We start from the raw sequence: 20,881 nt of genomic DNA on the forward strand, positions 1-20,881 counted from the left end.
TTTTGAATAAAAAAATGTACAGCCATGTACCATTCAATGATGGGATACATTCTGCAAATGCATCATTAGGTTAGGTGCCATTATAGCGTCACTGACACACACCTACATGGCATAGCCTACTGCACACCTAAGCTATGTCTATAGCCTATTGCTCTGTAGAGGAGGAAAAAGAATTTTACCTCTTATTTTCTGAATTCTTGACTGACACATCCTTATAATAAAAGACATTAATAGGAGAAAAACTAATAAAAGTTTGATAACATGTATACCCTCTGTATACCTGGGACAGACTTAGGAAAACTAACTCCTTAAAATGCTTGAGCTACCCCATTCACTACCATCTTTAGCTGAAGACAGAAGAAGCTGTTGGAATAGGAGACAGTCAGTTATTGGAGGTTACCTGGAAAAAGCCCAGTCAACAGGGTAAAGTTGTTATGCATATTTAAGTCGTTGTGTTTTGCATTAATAAGGTCCCCTCTCCCACTCCTGTTATGGCAAGGGAGATATCCTTACAAATGGAGTTTTTTCTTACAAATGTAAATGTCTCTTACAGAAGGCAACTTGTATTTCTACCATGTCTGCTGTTTCTTAAAATTAACCAGCTTAAATAATTGTCATGCCAAAGAGACATATTCTGGGGTGACAAACTCTGTTCCCCTACAGCTTGTAGGCTATAAACCTGTTTAGCATGTTACTGTACTGAATACGATAGGCAACTGTAACATGATGGTAAGTATTTCTCTCAAGCATTGCATTATGAGGTTACCTTCGTTATAATGTCAATAGGTGATGGGAATTTGTTAGCAACATTATAATCTTACAGAATCACTGTATACATACAGATGTGAGCCAGACTAATTTCAATGCTGTGTGCTGCATTTCATTTGATTTTTAAGTTTCATGCTGTGACTTTTGACTAACCTCACTGTCCTTAGTAAGCATATCGAAGCTCTCTAATTCCTTAAAATATAGCTATGAATATTTTTGTTAATAATAACTGGAATGGCATGACAACTGAGATAAATATCACTCTGGTGATAGTATTGATTATAAACAATCATCTATTACAAGACCACCAAAAGGTGTGGTCCCTGACAATCTTTGGTCCCTGAAAATCTTTGGCCCTTGTCAATCATTAGCATCCTAGTTATTCTATAAAACAATCACTTAATGGGTCTGTTAGTGGAAAATAATCTGCAATAAATTTCTGGGTTGTCTCTTCCACTCCAACCCAATCTTCTCTAAATAAATTACCTTATACCTAAATTCTGTTATATTCTACAGCATTGCCTGCTTTGTTTCTTCATCTTCAGGTAATTTCTCCTTATGGTGGCCATTACATCTTTGCCCCACCATCTGGCAACCACCTTGTATACATGGTCCATCATTGACTGAAATGACCCAGAGGATGTGATAAATGCTGTGTTTAGTTATTTTATATAAGTATAGATAAAAAAGGCACCACATACTAAACCTGACAAGCTCAGGGGAAACCCACATGGTGGGCTTTACAAGCCCAGAGAGCAAAGTAACCACATATGTGGTCTGAATGTAAAAATTTTTTACTAAAAGCGGGTCATGATGGGTAGTCATGTACTAGGGCTGTAGCTCCCTTGACATAAGTCAATCTTGAACTTTGAAATTGTCTATGGCCTTTGTGCATTTAAGATAGCATACCTTTGCAATGTCCGTGTAATCTTCTTTTCCAGACCCCTCAAGGCACAACCATGGCACCAGACCACATGATTATTTTGTTGCCCACATACCATCCCTGTGCTGTAAAAGTCAACTATCATGTCCCTACCAATGTAAAAGAGTGTGTATCTGTTTGTCTTACTTTTTATCCAATCTCAGAGACTTCTCTGATTTACTTTCTCCCATCCCCTTAACCTACCAGCAATGGATTACACGTAACCTCCTGACATCTCATCCTTTGATTCTAAAGTATAAAATAATCTGCAAAATTGCCATTCTCTGGAGCATTTTCTCAAGCCCTTGAGATTTTGCTTCCTAGCAATTGTCAGTTTGGCTCAAATAAACTCATAAAAATTCCAAAAAATTAGAACATTGGTTGTGACTATGTAGGTGGAAATCATGTAGAACATGGAAGACTAGTTGAAATCAGAGGAAAGATGCTACATTGCTGGGTTTGGAGACAGAGAAGGGGTCATGAGTCAAGTAATGCTTGGGGCCATGAGAAATTGGAATGGAAGAAGAACTGGATTTTCCCATGAATATTCCAGAAGAAACTGAGCCCTTCAGACATTTTGATTTTAGTCTATTGACATGCATTTCAGGCTTCTGATCACAAAGACAGTAAAAGCATAAAATTGTTTATTTTGTGCCCCACTGCTATAATTAGTTATAGCAGCAGCAGGAATATAGCACATTTATCAAATAACAATTTTTTGGAGAAAATGAAATTTTAGCTCTTAATTTGTTCTATTAGCTTTCTTTGGTAAGGGCATTTGTGTTGAGATTTCACATTAAGAAGAAGAAAAAAAAAATCTAAAGTCAATTTGGTGATTCTGCTCCATTAACTGATCTAGTGAATTCCAAGTTCATAAAATTAAAACCATGCCAGAATCCCTTCTCAACCAAAACCCTACCCCCAATGTGTCACTTGCAAAGAAATGGACCTGAATACCTTTTCCTTATATTCACCAAGGTAACTTTTTTCAGACATTAATCAGGGTCTTGTGGCACTAGTCCCCCATCTGGAATCTGTGATAACATAGTGACACATACCTTGAGTTGGTTTTATAAGAACTAAAATGTTCTACCTGATAGAAAACCACTGACTTTCATGGACCACAGTCACATAAATCCCAGACTAGCTGACATTGGATGACTGATGATCAGACTCCTGAAGTTTCTCATTGTAACACCAATTCCAACCAATCAGAATATACCCTGAGCTGATCACCCATTGAAGACCCTTACCCCCAATTTCACCCTTTAAAACCAACTGCCAGTAAAGGAACCAGGAGTTTGGGTTTTGAGCACTAGCTTTCCCATTCTCCATGCACAGTGCTACCAATAAAGTGAATCTAATCTCTCCACTACAAATCTCATGTTCAGTGTGTGACTCATCTGGTGGCTGGTGGACAAACTCTTCAGTTACAGAAGTAAATGTGATTCTGACTTTGAGGTCTTGGTGCATTAATATAGGAAATGTAATTCGTTACTAAAATTAAGGTCAACCTTCTATGTTACATCATTTTATCTAAATCTCTAAATTATTTGTTTCATATTAATTGAATCATTCATTCCTTAATTTCTATTGTCACCAAATTTCTTTAAAATTTTCTTTCAACTTTAAAGGTGAGAATATTAGTGCGTGTGTTATGTCTTTGTGTGTTGAGTTTATTTGAAAGAAAATCACATACAAATGTACATACATGTATATGTATATACACTTCCTACCTATGGAAGAGTTATTAGATATATTCTATGTTTAAAAAACATTTTCTTTATTTCTACCAAAATCTACAGGAATTAGGTTTATTATTCCACATCACCAGCAGAAATAAGAAAACAGAGGATCAGGCTAATTGTATTTTTTACAATTATATAACAAAGATATTAAAGGTTTTGTGAGTTTTTTTAAAAATATATATATTATTGATTTTTTACAGAGAGGAAGGGAGAGGAATAGAGAGTTAGAAACATCGATGAGAGAGAAACATCGATCAACTGCCTCCTGCACACCTCCTACTGGGGATGTGCCCACAACCAAGGTACATGCCCTTGAGCGGAATCGAACCTGGGACCCTTGAGTCTGCAGGCCGGTGCTCTATCCACTGAGCCAAACCGGCTACGGCAGTTTTGTGAATTTTTTGAGTTATTTATATTAACCTGTGCAGTATTACTCTTAATTTTTGCATAACTCCATTAATTCAGAAATATTGCTGTTAACTATGTTCAGTTTATTTTATGTTATTATACTCTAATAAATTATTTTAGAAATTTCTCAGAACCAATACACAGGTTCAATAGTGATATATGATATAAAATAAATACATAATAATCATTTGCATCTATATGAAAAGTCAGAAGAGAAATTAAGAGCACAATTCCGTTTCTAATTGCATTAAAAAGAAATGCCTAGAAATCAAGTAAAATACATTGCTAAAAATATTGAAAAAAGGCACAAATAAATGGGAAGATAGTCTGGGTTTATGGATATTCTGTGTTTAATACTGTTAATGTCCATACTATTGTTAAAGAGATGTCAAGGCCCCCAAATAATCCCCCTTTTCTCTGTTTTTATAGCTCCTTTGTTCCTCCCTCTTTCCTATGAAAACCTTCTATTTTGTACACCCCTCTGAGCTCCCCTTTAGTTGCCAGGTAGGAACTTTTACCTCTCCCTTAAAGAATTTAAATTTTGAGTCTTGGCAATAATAAGAGTTATCATCAGAGATTACATTTTGTGACCTATATGGAGGGCAGGGCAATTTTCTAATTACTGAGCATCTGCTCTTCTTATTGTCCAACATACAATGTCCTTCCTCCCTTCTGTAGCTCCAGGTGCTTCACCTCATCTTTAGCTCAGAATGTCATATAAACGGCACCTCACCATCTCTTTCAGTCTCTGAACCTCTCATGTATGCCTCCAAGTAGATTCCACTGGGAGATAGATATTTGGTAATCAAGTTTTGCCAGTAACTATGGTAGTTATGATTGTTCCCTATACATCTCAGTCTATTGATAATGATGCAATAGGACAGGAATGCCTGGTCACTGTCCTAGGTCCTACTACTTTTGTTTTTGAGACCAGAGTCAATATTGTGACTAGATGGACCCTTGTGGTTCTTATTATAATTTCACAATTGGACCCTCAGCTAAATAAGACAATAAAACCTGGAAATTATGTATGAAATACAGTAGCATGTTTGTAGCACAATTACCTCACGTAGGTTTTTTTCAAAGACATCCAACTCAGATAATCATATTGGCAAATGTATGACACTGCTACTATATAAGCACTCATGTTGCCACCACCTATGAAGTTTCCCTTTTATTTTTAATTTAATTTGTAACTTGAAATATATGGAATATTATTTTTAATTAGAAGCAATTTCAATACAAGCAAAGGGAGGAAGTTCACATTAAGCAAGGGGTATACCTAGGAAGCAAAGTTTATTTGGAATTAAACACAGAATTTTTATGATTTTTACACAAGACTAACATATTATAAAAGTCCCCTTGTAGAAAACCCTGAGTAACCTAGATAACTGACCATTTGGGTGATCCTGCTTTTCCTTTTGCTGCCATAATTCCAACTCTTATGTTTTAAAGAAAAAGTGAACCCACAAAACTCTATCCATCCTGCCTTTGCCCTCCAATAAAGGCAGAGCCCTTCAGTCAAAGTCCACTTCCTATCTCTCTATCTGTCTGTGTGTCTGTCTCTCTCTTTTACACACACACACACACACACACACACACACACACACACACACACACTCACTTTCCTGTGTGGCATTTGGGCATGCTGGACCTGTGAGTATTAAATTTACATTTTCATAGCTCCATGATGGTTGTTGCAATCATAATAAGGACCATAAGGATCCATCTAATCACAACATTGACTCTGGTCTGTGGAACAAGTAGTAGGACCCAGGCCAGTGCCCAGGCAATCCTATCCTATTTCATCACTATCAACAGACTGAGACTTATAGGGAACAATGATAAAGTCTGCAGTATCAGGAAGATCAGTTAAGGTACTGATGTACAAAGAATGAGGGACTCATGGTGAACACAGAACAAATTACTTACAATGATATATGTAATTTGAGAAGAAATTATTGATAAGACATCAATGTTTCTAGTGAAGTAAATGAAAACTTCCAAATATTTCTGATCAAGGTTGGAAAGAACTTTGTGGAGGTAAAATAAGACAAAGGGAACACCTGTCTATGTAAGAGACAAAGCAGAAAGCTTTATAAAATGGTTACTTAAATTGTATAGAAGAGTTGAAACAAACAAAGGAAATTCAAGGACATAATACTAGGGCCAAGTCTGAAAACTACAATCTGATGAAAGAATCTCAATTTCCGGTTTTGAGTCTTGGAGCACTTTTTCTACCTCAGGATGATTGTCCCTTTTGTACCTGCCATCCCATAGAACCTTTTCAGGGCCCTCTTTATGTCTTTGTTTCTCAGACTGTAGATGAAGGGGTTCAGCATGGGTATGACCACAGTGTACATCACTGAGGCTGCTGCACTTGAGTGTGAGCTTTGGGAAGCAGCAGAGCTGAGGTACACTCCTAGGACTGTACCATAAAATAAGGAGACAGCTGAGAGGTGAGACGCACAGGTAGAAAATGCTTTATACTTCCCCTGAGCTGATGAGATTCCACATATGGAGGACACTATCTTAGTGTAAGAGTAAAGGATACAAGCGAGGGGACCCCCACCCAGTAGCACAGTTATAAAATACATCTCCATGTTAGTAAGAAAGGTGTCGGAACAAGCGAGTTGGATGACCTGTTTGATTTCACACAAAAAGTGGGTGATTTCAAAGTTTGTACAGAAGGACAGCTGCGATACCATTATGCTTTGTAACAAGGAATTCAGGCCACTTATGATCCAGGACACCAGAACCAGCAGTCCACAGAGCTGGGGGTTCATGATGAACATGTAGTGCAGGGGGTGGCAGATGGCCACAAAGCGGTCATAGGCCATTATGGTCAAGAGGATGTCATCCAACACTCCAAACAGTATGACAAAATACATCTGTGTGATGCATCCTGCATAGGTGATGACTTTGCTCTGTGTCTGGATGTTCCACAGCATCTTTGGGATGGTGGTGGAGGTGAAACAGATGTCTACCAAGGACAGGTTGAAGAGGAAGAAGTACATGGGCGTGTGGAGGTGGGAGTCTGAGATGACAGCCACGATGATGAGCAGGTTTCCCAGCACAGTGATCAGGTACATGGAGAGGAAAAGCCCAAATATGAGGGGCTGCAGTTTTGGTTCCTCTGAAAATCCCAGAAGAAGAAATTCTGAAATTGGGGTATCATTGCCTTGTCTCATGTGGTGTAGGTGACTAGAAGGAAAGAAAAAATAGCATGATCAATTTTTAAGCAAATGGCTATTACTAACATAGTTGAAATGGTATAGTTATATTTTGCAGTAAAGTAATCAATATTTTTTTTTGAACATATCATCCCCTTTAAGACACACACCCTAACCCATGACATCTCTGATTAGGAATTTCTGTTCTCCTCAAATCTTTTTCCCAAGGTGGCCATGGATTACATATGTTTTTTGTTTGTTTATTTCTTTTAAAATAGTTATGATTGAGAGTATTACAGATGTCACCCTTTTTCAACTCCATTTCCCACTTTACCCAGTTCCCACTCCACCGCAGGCCTTCACCATCCTATTGTCTGTGTCCATAGGTAATGCATATATGCATATAAGTTCTTTGCTTAATCTTTTTCCTACTCTTGCCCTTCTCTCTGAGATTCATCAGTTTATTCCAAGTTTCCATGCCTCTGGTTGTATTTTATTCATCAGTTTATTTATTTTTTAAATCTTTAAATTCTTTATTAGTTAAGGAATTACAAATGTGTCCTCATTCCCCCCCCCATTAACCCCCATACTCCCTCCCCATCCTCCCCCCATCAGTTTATTTTGTTCATTAGATTTTTTGTTCATTTATCTTGATTTTTAGTTTCAATTATTGACAGGTATGTTTTTATTGCCATTCTATTCTTCAAATTTTTTATCCTTTTCTTCCCCCCTTCTCCTCCTCCTCCTCCTCCTCCTCCTCCTTCTTCTTCTTCTTCTTCTTCTTCTTCCCCCCTCCTCCTTTATTCCTCCTCCTCCACTTTTTCTTCTTCTTCTTCAAGAATACCCTTGAACATTTCATGTAATACTGGTTTGGTGGTGATGAACTCCTTTAGCTTTTTGTTGTATGTGAAGCTCTTTATCCGACCTTTGATTCTAAATGGTAACTTGGCTGGGTAGAGTAATCTTGGTTATAGGTCCTTGATATTCATCACTGAATATTTCTTACCACTTTCTTCTGGCCTGCAACATTTCTGTTGAGAAATCAGTGGAGAGTTGTAAGGGTGCTCCCTAGTAGGTAACTAACTGCTTTTCTCTTGCTGCTTTTAAGATTCTCTCTTTGTCTTTTTCTAAAAAATGTATTTTTATTGATTTCAGAGAGGAAAGGAGAAGGAGAGAGAGAGAGAGAGAAATATCAATGATGAGAGAGAATCATTGATCGGCTGCCTCCTGAACACCCCTTACTGGGGATCGCCCCCGCAACCCAGGAATGTGTCCTTGGTCAAAATTGAACCCAGGACCCTTCAGTCTCAGGTCGATGCTTTATTCATTGAGTCAAACCGGTTAGGGCTACAGCCCAATAATTGTTAAGTTCCTCACATGATGATGAAGATTGCAGTATCCATTGGCCTATGATGGTGGGCAGATAATCAATATACTGTATGTAGAGAGCTTGGTGTACTTCCTGCTTGTTGGTAAATGAATGGTTACCACTGTGATGGGATAAGGCTGGTTATTTTCTTCTACCTTTCAAATGTCTTTATTGCTTCCAAACACCTTGGTCTCCAATTCCATAGACATATTTCAGTTCCCTGTCATCTCTCCCATCTAACAGGTGGGCACCCCTCTAGCCAAATGCACACATTGACTCAGAGAGAACTTTATTGCTGATCCTTGAACTCTCTGATTAAAATTCCTCCCCTAGTGATACCTCACTGGAGATAGAAGACAAAATTCCGTAGTTTCAAACACGAGGCTCAAGTGTCTGTGAACTTTCAGCCAGCTCCACCATCACAGAGCCCTGGCCTCCCTCACACAGGTCTCCTACACATTGAACTTGAGTCCAGCTTCACCTGACACCACAGCTGCAGGGCTCAGAGCCTTTATGGGCTCACTTTCCTCTGCTTGGGGTCTCCCCACTTGTCTTTTGGAATTTTTCACCCCTCTCCATCCTCCAAAGTCCAACTCCTCTTTCAGAGAGACTGGATCCTCTCCTTCATGAACCTTTTATTTTCTAACATTAGCACAGGAAAAGGTCACTTTCTCATGCTCTTAATCTAAGTGTTAGGGCACCCATGGGGAGATTTTTATTTAATCCCATGTCTTTGTTCCTTGCTAGACTGTGAGTACCTGAGGCATATAGCATGTTATACAAACTCATTCTCCCCCTTCACATTTAGTTTAGTGTGACTGAATAAACATGTATTCTATGAAGTTAGGTGTGGAGGACATGCTTGAGGAGTGTTCTCCATATTCTGAGATCAGGAGCAATGGCAGTGGTTCTCAACCTTCTGGCCCTTTCAATACAGTTCCTTATGCTGTGACCCAACCATAAAATTATTTTCGTTGCTGCTCCATAACTGTAATGTTGCTACTGGCATGAATCGTATCGTAAATATCTGATATGCGGGATGGTCTTAGGCGACCCCTGTGAGGGTCCTTCGACCCCCAAAGGGGTCGCGACCCACAGGTTGAGAACCACTGCATGAGGGTGTCATATTACAGTTGTAAGAATGAAATAGATTGGAATCAAGGAGGCACAAAAGAAAGTATTAGAGTGTGTCATACACAGTGAGGGTCCATACATAATCATTTCAGGGTTCCCTTTGTTCACTCATGCATGCATGCATGTCTGTGTGTGTGTGTGTGTGTATTTCTGTGTCTGTGTGTAAAAATGCTGGATCACAATGTAAAAGGCATGTCTTATTTTGGGAAACAGTGAAGCAAATCTGAAATTTAACACAGTAAATGCAAGAACTGCTTAAAAGGCCATTTCCTGATATTGAGGGAAAAATAATAGTGAACAGCCCAGCAGAGGGCCAGGTGCAGAGAGAAGAGGGAGCCAGTGTGGATGCTGAAGTTACCTCTGACTCAAGGGACCACACACTGACTGGTACTTCACTGCTCCACTGGCCTCATCACAGCGTCTTCCCAAGCCTTTTTTTTTTTTTTTTAAATTTTATTGATTTCAGAGAAGAAGGGAGAGGGAGAGAGAGAGAGAAACATCCATGATGAGAGAGAATCATGGATCGGCTGCCTCCCGCACGCCCCACACCGGGGATCGAGCCCGCAACCCAGGCATGCGCCCCGACGGGGAATCGAACCGTGACCTCCTGGTTCCCAGGTCGACGCTCAGCCACTGAGCCAAGCTGGCCGGGCTCTTCCCAAGCCTTTGATGTAATTGTGATTCCTGCACCTATTCCATGTTTATTAGATCACTCTGGTGTTTATATGGCTCAATAACATCTTTCCTTTGCTATTTTTGGGTTTGAGTTTTGATCTCTTTTGTGACACAACTGATGGGTGGGCACTAGTCCTGGTTCTGTTTCTTGTCAACATACAAATCATCCCCGAACATTTATTTTTTATAAAATCCTGCTCATGCCACAACAATTGACCCCCTTTCTTCACATATTTATCCCTGAGAATGTGATGTCATAGCACACTTATATCATTGTACTGGGCCGTCTTTGTATAATGTGAGGTCAAATGAGCAGGGAGCTCACTGACTTTGTTCATTTATTTGGTTTTATAGGTGTTTGCTTTTATATAGAAAAATGTTAAGGTATGGCTTATTCATAATATAAAAATGGCAGGGAAAATGAACATGGTTAAATATTGTGTATTCAAATATTGGCATGAATAAAATAGTAAAAGAAAAGAAAAGAAAAACCCCACAAAACTTTAATCACATCAATATAGGTCTCCAATCTCCGATATAGGGGCAAGGGTGTGGAAATAAAAATACAAAAATCTACTTTTAAAAGGCAGTGGAGAAAGCAGTATCTACAGTTATAATTTCTCCCTATGTAAACATAAATGGATTATGCTTAGAAAATGGATAGAAAAGATCATTAATTGAATGCAAAGAGTGTTTCTGCCAAGGTGAAAAATATAGAACTGTTTATGTTTTAAAGTAATGGGATAAGACACAATATGACAGACTGATAGAGTTGACCGCACAAAATTAATACATTTTCATCCATTCTCCTAAATGTGTATATATATGCCAAACAGCAATGTTTTTAGGAGAAAACTAATTTAGCATACTAAATGTATTAACTATATATAAGAATAAGGTGTTGGTTAGAATCTGTCATGATGCTTTCAGTTATCATACCTGTTTGCTATGTATGGTAGTCTCTCAGCTCTGAGCTGGCCTGGTTAGGCTCTCAGGTTACCTCAGGGAGAAATTCTGGGATGCATTCCCTTTATCTTCCCACAGCACCCGCTGCACTTTCAGACTCACCTGGATGGGCCTCTGAAAGGAAGGGCTCCTTGTAGAAGTCTGAATTGCTCCCTGGATGGTTAATGTTGGAGACTGAAGCTCTGGTCTCAGACAAAAGGGCAAAAAAGAGTCAAGCATTACTCTCAGAGTCAGACTTAAGACTCCCAAAGAAACAAATACGTTCTGTTCCAGCCTAACATTGCACATGTTGCGAGTCTGCTGCAGAGGAGATATTACTCCTCCTTTATCTGCTCATTAGATACCTGCTGGCATTGTTGCTCCCACCTCTGAGCACCCGGTTTCCCTGTGGACACACTGGTCTGAACAGATGGAAAATGTTCCTGCTGATTCTTTGTTCCCAAGGGACCAGGTGAGAAGTTAAGTGAATCTTGTTTTATTTACTCCTTCTCCATGACCCTCTTGAGTCTCATCTCCCAACACCTTTCCCAACTTTCAATTACCTTTTCTCAAAAGTCCAAGACTGAGGAAACTGACTTGTCTAAAAACCTTGGATTTTCAAAGCACTGACTTGTTGTGGGGCACTCCCTCTGATACCTCCAGAAAGTTGCTATTTCTTTCTTCAACAGGGAGGGGACTGTGTGACTTTGATGTAAAGCTTGGGCACCGCCCTCCTTGGGTTCATGACACATTTGCCAGTTCAATGAGAAATTTCATACTTATATCAGCAGATAAGAGTCCCACATTATAAGATCTTTGTTAATTATGAGGCACTTATATAATTTTATGCTATACAATATGTGTTTATTACATTATATGCATTGTTTGCTTTAAATTTTATAAAAGTGCTTTCTCTGAAGTGCTAAAATTATGACCTTCATTCTCCATTGCAGAAGTGGGCTTGAAGAAGTTTAGTTACCAATCCAACATTATAATCAGAGTACGGTGTTGATTAGAATCTGTCATGATGCTTTCCGTTCTCAAACTGTGCAGTGGTTCCCAATGAGGGAATATTTGAACGTAGGCTGCTAAATACTTGCAATTCCCAACACAAATAGTTATGTCATATTTAGAAGGTAAAATTTCCTAGTCTAGACAAGCCCTTCTCCAACTTCACAGTGCCTATTATTGACTTAAAAAAAAAGAACATTGACTAGGTGTTTCATCACCAAAAAGATTTATTCAGGAAAAAGAAAGTATTGCAACCAATGCATGCAGACATGACAAGCCACATGAACACTCTAGCCTGTGTACCAAGATGGAGGGGTACTTATGGAAGGGACAGGGAAGTTAGAACCATGGAGTTTTATAAACATAGTGTTCTTCCTGTCGGGGTCTCACGATTACATACAGTGTGATAAATTCCATTAGTGCTAGCTCCTCCCATAGACCCTCCTGACTGTTTATGTTTGCTTAAATTGCTGTTAGTCTTTATCAATATGCATCACCCACAATTCTAGTTCAAGCACAGATACTGGTTCAGGAGGTGCTGGTGGATCCAGGGCATCTGCATTTCTCAAAAGTTCTAGGAAAATGCTGGTTTTGCAGGTGCTGATCTGAGGACCACTCTTTGAGTAGAAAGTTTTGGTGCTGCTGTAAGAAAGGAGTAGGCAGATGTAGGCCATCTTCACCAAAAATTGTGTTTGCTTAAGATTTTGAATGAAAGGTGTAAAGTCATGCACTGCTTAACAAACAGGGACATGTTCTGAGAAATGCATCCATAGGCGATTTTGTCATTGAGTGTGAATCAGAAAGTGCACTTATGCAAACCTAGATGGTATAGCCTTCTACTCCCCTAGGCTATATGGTATAACCTGTTGTTCTGTAGGGTGTGCCGCACCAGCACAGCCAAGGGTTCGGTGAACCTGAGGAGGGGCAGTGGAGGATTAAAGAAAATACAGACAATAGAGTACAGCTGAGGCTCAGTGGATCTCCTGTGCCTGGATGAGGACACTGAAATACCCAGTCTTAAAGCTGAGGCTTTATTCCATAGGCAGATCAAAATAAGGGTAGTGGTCAACATGTTTACAATGTTCTTGTGAGTATCACCTTGTTTTGGTAGCACTTGCTGTACCTCCCACAGCCCATTAGCTACATAGGAAGGAACTAGGGAAGGCTATAAGGTTAAGCTTAATTAAGCTAAGAGGGCTCTGCCCTCCAAGCTGGGACTTGTCTGTGGCCCTGCCACAGGTCAGTCAGAGGCTTAACCCTAGAGCTGATCCCTACAGTAGGGGAGGAAAAATAATTTAACCTGTACCCTTCTGGTTTTTGGCTTACGCATCTTTGTAATAAAGGAAAGATTGACAGGACAAAAAAAACAAAAGTTTAAGAACATATATACCTCCTATATATATGGGAGAGATCTAGGAAAATTAAGTAACTCCTGAAAATAGCACCCTAACCACCACCATTAACTGAAGACAGAAAAAGGTGTTGAGGGAGGGGAGTCAGATATAGGTGGTTACTGGGAAAAGCAGAGTAAACAGGGTAAGGTTGTTATTCAGGTTTAAGTAATTGTCTTTTGCGTTGATATGAGTTTCTAGAAATAAGGTCATCGCTTCCCCATTCCTAGTACAGGCTCTGACAGCACACTCCTTTGTGGGCTGTGAGCTCAGACTGGATGGCAGGGCGACTGGGAGCGAGGGACCTGTGCAGTCCTCTAGGCTGATACAGATTGGAGGGGAGTGCTTTCCCCAGGAAAGATGGCATTGGTCTCGATGTGGCTTCTTCTACAAATATTTGGTTGTAAGACTTCTGTTCAGCTGCTTTCAGTTGGATCTTCAGGTTGATTGTTGTATAATTTAGTTGTGATTCCAAATGCAGGCCGGGAGGAGAAGAGAGCAACTTCCACCAGCTCTGCCGCCATTGTCCTCAACAATTCTACTTTAAATCTTTGTGTCTACATTTCTACTTTCTTTTAATTTCACTTTAATTTAACCATTTGTTTTTTTAGCTCCTATTTGCTGCATTTTTTTTTCAAGTTTTCTTTAAAATGAAAGATGAAAATTTCAACAAGTCTGTGTTGGACATATACATGTGTGTGTTTATTAGGAAGAAAATCATATAAATGTAACGCATGTCACATACATATAGTCCATTCCTATGAAAGAATTCTTAGACTCATGAAATATTTTTAAATATTTTATTTATTAACAAAATTGACTGAATCAAGTTTATCATCTCACATCACCACCAAAAATAAGGGAGCAGAGGATCAGAGTAATTACATGTACTCTTAATTTCTGTATGGCTGCTTTAATTCAGAAAAGTTTGCATTTTAAATACATTCAGTTTATTTCATTCATTCACTCCAATAAGTTATCCTATATAATAAAAGCCTAACATGCAAATTGACCAAATAGCTGAACGAAAGGTGGAATGACTGGTTGCTATGATGCACACTGACCATCAGGGGGCAGACGTTTAATGCAGGAGCTGCCCACTGGTGGTCATTGCACTCCCACAGGGGGAGTGCTGCTCAGCCAGAAGCTGGGCTCATGGCTGGCATGTGCAGCAGTGGTGGTGTGAGCATCTCCCGCCTCAGTGGCAGTCGGACATTCCCCAAGGGGTCGCGGACTGCAAGAGGGTGCAGGTCCGGCTGAGGGAACCACGTCCCCAAGTTCACAAATTTTGTGCACTGGGCCTCTAGTTTAAAATAAAAACAATTTGTTAGAACCAAGAAATGAATTCAGCAATATTGTGCAAGACAAAAATCAATTTACAGAAATCTGTAGTGTCTAATAACAAAGTGTCAGAGAGAGAAATTAAAAAAATAATCCCACTTACAACTGCATCAAAAAGAATAAAATACTAGGAGTAAACAACTTAGGAAGTGAAAGACCTGTACATTGAAAACTATAACATATTGCTGAATGTTATTGAAGAAGAGACAAAAAAGTGCCCTAGCCAGTTTGGCTCAGTGGATAGAGGTTTGGACTGCAGACTGAAGGGTCCTGAGTTCAATTCAGGTCAAGGGCACGTGCCTGGGTTGCGGGCTGAATCTCCAAGGCGGGGGGGAATGCAGGAGGCAGCCGATAGATGATTCTCTCTCATCATTCGTTGATGTTTCTCTCTCTCCCTTTCCCTTCCTCTCTAAAATCAGTAAAAACATGTTTAAAAAATATGAAAAAAAAGACACAAAAAATGGAAAGGTATACACTGGAAACTGATAGGAAGAATTAATATTGGCATCACTCATGCTAAAAGTCCAGGATGCCAAACCCAAATTTAACACTGTATCTAATGGAAGTGTCTACATCTCCCAGAAATATAGTTTTAATCAACCAGTTTGGAATCTTTTGGTCAAGCACCAGTAAGGTAATCTGTCACATGGGCCCTCTCCATCCTTGTAGAAAGAAGAAGGAATCTGCATGAGAAAACCCTCTTGTTCTCATCTCCCCTCCCCCCCCCCCCAAAAGAATTCAAGTCCCTTCCAAATCCTTTCTTTTCCATTTTTAATAGCCCCCTTATGGTATTCTTTTTTTTTTTTTCTGTAAAAACTTTCTACTTTTGTACAACTCTTCAGAAATTTGTCTTACTTGTTAGGTGGGATGCTGTCTGATTCATGAATCACTTAATAAAACCAATTAGATCTTCAAATTTACTAGATTGAATTAAAAAATACTCAAAGCAATCTATACATTAAATGCAATCTCTATCAAAATTCCAATGTCATTTTTTCCACAGAAATAGAACACACAATTCTTAAACTTGTAGGGCACTACAAAAAATTCTGAATAGCCAAAGCAATCTTGAGAAAGCAAAACTAACCTAGAAGCATCATGTTCATAGGTTTCAAAATACATACAAAGCTATAGTAATTAAAGCAGTACAGTACTGGCATTAAAACAGACTCATAGATCAAAGAAACAGAATAGAGAGCCCAGAAATAAACCCATGCACATAAGGTCATTAATTCAGGAAGAAGGAGCCAAGAGTATATAATGGGGAAAGGGTAGTATCTCCAATACCTCATCTTTAGCTCAGAATGTCACATATAGCTCATTTCCCCTTTGTCTCTGTATGTCTCATGTATGTATGTGTTACTGGACCACTTCTGTGCTGGGGGCTGGCCCTGCCCCAGCACAATCTGGAACTTTCGAGTGTCAGGTGACTTTCAGATCCTTGACTCATCCAGGAAAGTTTTCAAGGATGAATCAAAGTGAGAATAAAGCAAGTTTTATTCAGGTAGAGACAAAGAAAGAGGCCTGGGCTTGGGTGCCACTGTAGAAAAAAAGTACCCATATGAGCGGACCAACTTGAGAGTGAGTTGTGCAGGTGGTCAGTTAGTTTCTGGGATTTTATGTGTGTTCAAGGTGGAAGGGTGGGAGGTGTTCTCCAAGCACTGTGGCACCAAATCTGTCTCTGCCTTTTGATTGGGAGGGAGCCTTGTTCCTAACAGGGTTGTTCTGGAAGTGTCATGGAGTTTGACCCCCTTGGCCACCTTTCTATTTGTGGTGTCAGTTTTCATTGTAATGATCGTATAATGAGCTTTGGGGTCGGTCTTTTGTCAATTTTCTTCCATCTTGGAATGATCTGGTTCTGGTCAGTCCTTGTTGTTGTGACCTCTAACCACTGCAGGGGGTTTCCTGCCATAAACTGCTTTCTCTTTGATCATGCCCAGAAGTGGGGCTTTGGTTTCTTTCTCTCCTGCCTCATATCCATATAGAAACCATTGGGACATATGTACTTGATAATCAATGTTCCCAGGTATTATTGTAGGTATTCTGGGCACTGAGTTGAATAAGATAATAAAATGTGGAGATTAGTTGTAAATCTTAGTAGCATATTAGTGTAAATACCTGACATGAAACTTTTGATGCATGAGGCATCTGTTTCAAAGACTTCTATCCTATATAATAAAAGCCTAATATGCTGAGTGTCCAGTCATCCATTCACCAATGAAAGTGAAATAAGCTAATGATATGCTAGGGCCGAGCAACCGCTCACTATGACATGCACTGACCACCAGGGGGCAGATGCTTAAACTGGTAGGTTAGCTTGCTGCTAGGGTCCGACCAATTGGGACTGAGCACAATTAACAGGACATGCTCTGGAGTCCTCCCACTAGCTCTCTCCAGCTGACCAACCTCCTGCATCCGTCCCTGATGCTGGTCATGCATTGGTGGGGTCTCTTGGCCTGACCTGCACTCTCTCACAATCCAGGACCCCTCAGAGGATGTCAGAGAGCTGGTGTTGGCCCAATCCTGCAGACCAGACCCAGGGACCCGACTGGTGCACGAATTCGTGCACGGGGCCGCTAGTCTCAAATAATCCTATTGCCAGCTTTATGACAAGGCTACTAGAGAAGCACTGAGGTCTCCCCTCCCAACTCAACCTATTCTCTCTCTATCTCTCTCCCTTCGTCCTCCCTTCCCCCATTTAGAGATCTCCTGGTGTGGCCCTTAGGATGCTGTATATCCTCCAGGACCTGTGGGTAATAAACCTTGTGATTTCATAGATGCTTCATGATTGTTGCAATTTTAATAACACAAAAGCCCATCCAGCCACAACATTGACTGTGGTCTGAGGAACCAGAAGCAGGGCCCAAGGCCAGTGCCCAGTCATTTTCAGCCTATAGTTTACCATCAATAGGCTGAGACTCATGAGGAACAAGGATAAAGTCAACATTATCAGGAAGAGCAGTGAAAGTTTTGATGTATAAAGAATGAGAAACATAAAAGATAAAATTGAGGTGTCAGATTTTTCTGGACTGAAATTATATAAATAGTGTGAGTAACCAAGCAAAGTTTTTCCCACGTGAATAATACACTAGAATAATTATGACTATTCTATCTATAAAATAAAAACAATTTCTTTACAATGATGTATATTATTTGAGAATAAATTAATCTTAAGAAATCCATGTTGTCCATGCAATAAACTGGAATTTGGATTCTGATCAAGGTTGGAAACAGCTGTTAGGTTAGAACAAATGAGAAAGGGAATGACTCTCTGTATAATAGACATAGCAGAGAGTGCAATGAAATGCTTACTAAAATTGTATAGAGAAGTTGAACTAAAACAAGAGGAAATTCGAGGAAACAAATAAAAGAAGCAAGTTTTATAAACACAATCTGATCAAAGGATCTTATTTCTGGATTTCAGTCTTGAAGCCATGAGATCAAGTTCAGTTTTTCAGATTCAGCACAGCTGTTTTATTATGGCTGCCATCCCAAAAAATCGTTTCAGGGCCCCTTTTATGTCTTTGTTCCTGAGAGTGTAAATGAAGGGGTTCAGCATGGGTGTGACCACCGTGTACAACACTGAGGCTGTTGCACTTGAGTGTGAACTTTGGGCAGCAGCAGAGCTGAGATACACTCCAAGGCTTGTTCCATAAAATAAGGAGACAACTGAGAGGTGAGACGCACACGTAGAAAATGCCTTATACTTCCCCTGAGCTGATGGGATTGCACGTATGGAGGACACTATCTTAGAGTAAGAGTATAGGATACAAACAAAGGGACCACCACCCAGGAACACAGCTGCAAAATACATGACCATGTTATTAAGAAAGTTGTCAGAACAGGCAAGTTGGGCCATCAGATTGAGTTCACAGAAAAAGTGGGGGATTTCCAAGTCTGCACAGAAGGTTAGTCGCAACAACAGTAAGTTTTCCAACAAGGAATGCAGGGCACTTGTGATCCAGGACACCAGAACCAGCAGTCCACAGAGCCGGGGGTTCATGATGACTGTGTAGTGCAGGGGGTGGCAGATGGCCACGAAGCGATCATAAGCCATCACAGTCAAGAGCAAGTCATCCAACACTACAAAGAGTGAGAAAAAATAAGTCTGGCTGATGCAGCCTTTGTAGGTTATACATTTGCTCTGTGTCTGGATGTTCACCAGCATCTTTGGGATGGTTGTGGAGGTGACAGAGATGTCTACCAAGGACAGGTTGGAGAGGAAGAAGTACATGGGTGTGTGGAGGTGGGAGTCTGAGCTGACGGCCAGGATGATGAGCAGGTTTCCCAACACAGTGATCACGTACATGGAGAGGAAAAGCCCAAATATGAGGGGCTGCAGTTCTGGGTCCTCTGAAAAACCCAGGAGAATAAATTCTGACTCTCTTGTAAGATTCCCTGGTTCCATGAGGTGGGAGTGACTTCCAAGAAAGAAGAAAAGAGCATGAGGACTTTTCATACAATCTAGTATTACTCATATGGCTCTAATGCTACAGTGTGTCTCCTGCAATTAGGAAATCATTTCCGTATTTTGGTCTGGATTTGGTTCCATTTAGGACCTTCCTGTGTCATTTCAGAGTAGGAATTTTTGTCCCAATCTGCTTTTTTTCCTAACATGTCAGGTATACTGCAGTTTTAATGAGAACTTTTTCATGCATTTCAGGAATATCAACTGAGTGCTGACCATGGTTTCAGCACTGTCTGGGCTGTGAGTAGAGGGTGCTGAAGAACAAAAGTGCCTACAACTCAATCTGGGGCAAGAATATATAAGCAAATAATAGAAATATATAGATATAACATTACAGATGGTAAGAGAGCATACGAAGAAAATGAGAGCAGGTCTAGAGGAGCAAGTGACGAGGGCATTCTGTTTTTTATGTGTATTTAGGCAAAATCTGCAAACAAAATAACATTTGAGCACAGAACTCAAGAGAGGGAGGAAGATCAAAGCCCTAGGGTGGAGCTGATGGCGTTTAGTGATCTGCTCAAAGTTAATATCAGAGTATGTGATGGGCCTTGAGTATAATTTTAGTCAATCGATCTCAACAAGAAATGATTTTGCACTGAGGGTGTCTGGCAATGTCTGAGGGGATACCACTAAATAAGTACAATTCACAAAAAAGCACCCCCTTCAATTATTATCCCTCCCCAAATGTGAATGGTAAAAGGTGAGAAAACCTAGTTTAGATCAGCACTTCTCCAATTTCAATGTTCCCATGAAGTCCCCAGGATTCTGGCTCAAATGCAGAATTCGATGCAGCAGGTCTGGAGGCCTCAGAGACTCTGCATTTCCAAGGAGCTCCCTGGTGGTGTGATGCTGCAGGTCCTGGCCTGAGGACCACTCTCAGAGTAGAAAGGCTGTGGTTCTGTGTCAGAGTTAGCTGCAGGTAGTTTTAGGTCTTATGACCCAAGTATTGTCTTTGCATGGAGCTTTAAAGGAACAGTTATTCACTCATTCTAGAGGCTATGATTAAATATTTGTTTCCTTTGTATAATGGCCCTTGAGTGACACAAAATAATACTGAAAAATGATTTGTAGCAGGTAGAATAAGAACCTCCAAAAGATGTCCACATCCCAATCCCCAGTAGTTTTAAATATGTTATTTTTTTATAGCAAGGAAAATTAGGGTAGCAGATGGAACAGGGTTGTTAAATGGTTGACTTTATTTTATTTTTAAAATATATATTTTTTATTGGTTTCAGAGAGGAAGGGAGAGGGAGAGAGAGCTAGAAGATCAATGATGAGAGACAATCACTGATCAGCTGCCTCCTGCACGCCCCCACTTGGAATTGAACTCACAACCCAGGTATTTGCTCTTTCCTTTTTCTTTAATTCTTTATTGTTTAAAGTATTACTTATGTCTCCTTTTCCCCACATTAACCTCTCCCTGGCGCTCCCACTCCTCAGCACATGCTGGGCATGTGCTCTTGACTGAAACCGATCCGGGACCCTTCAGTCCACCGGCCGAAGGTCTATCCACTGAGCCAAACCAGTT

General features: G+C 40.1%; 2 protein-coding genes across 2 annotated transcripts; both read right to left on the minus strand.

The window, feature by feature from the left end:
• Positions 1-6,083: 6,083 nt before the first annotated feature.
• Positions 6,084-7,037, minus strand: LOC132234112 (olfactory receptor 7A10-like). Its single transcript, XM_059695162.1, has one exon. It carries the CDS (start codon positions 7,035-7,037, stop codon positions 6,084-6,086), a length of 954 nt encoding a protein of 317 aa, XP_059551145.1.
• An 11,308-nt stretch (positions 7,038-18,345) lies between these two features.
• LOC132234496 (putative olfactory receptor 7A2) lies at positions 18,346-19,293 on the minus strand. The gene has a single exon (XM_059695448.1). The coding sequence runs from the start codon at positions 19,291-19,293 to the stop codon at positions 18,346-18,348; it is 948 nt and encodes a 315-aa protein (XP_059551431.1).
• Between the last annotated feature and the right edge of the window lie 1,588 nt (positions 19,294-20,881).

Source organism: Myotis daubentonii, chromosome 5 (genome assembly GCF_963259705.1).
Source record: "Myotis daubentonii chromosome 5, mMyoDau2.1, whole genome shotgun sequence".
In the NCBI taxonomy this organism is placed as follows: Eukaryota; Metazoa; Chordata; class Mammalia; order Chiroptera; family Vespertilionidae; genus Myotis; species Myotis daubentonii.

Excerpts from the sequence above, each read along its gene's own strand:
- LOC132234112 (XM_059695162.1), bottom strand. The coding sequence starts at position 7,037 with ATGAGACAAGGCAATGATACCCCAATTTCAGAATTTCTTCTTCTGGGA.
- LOC132234496 (XM_059695448.1), bottom strand. The coding sequence starts at position 19,293 with ATGGAACCAGGGAATCTTACAAGAGAGTCAGAATTTATTCTCCTGGGT.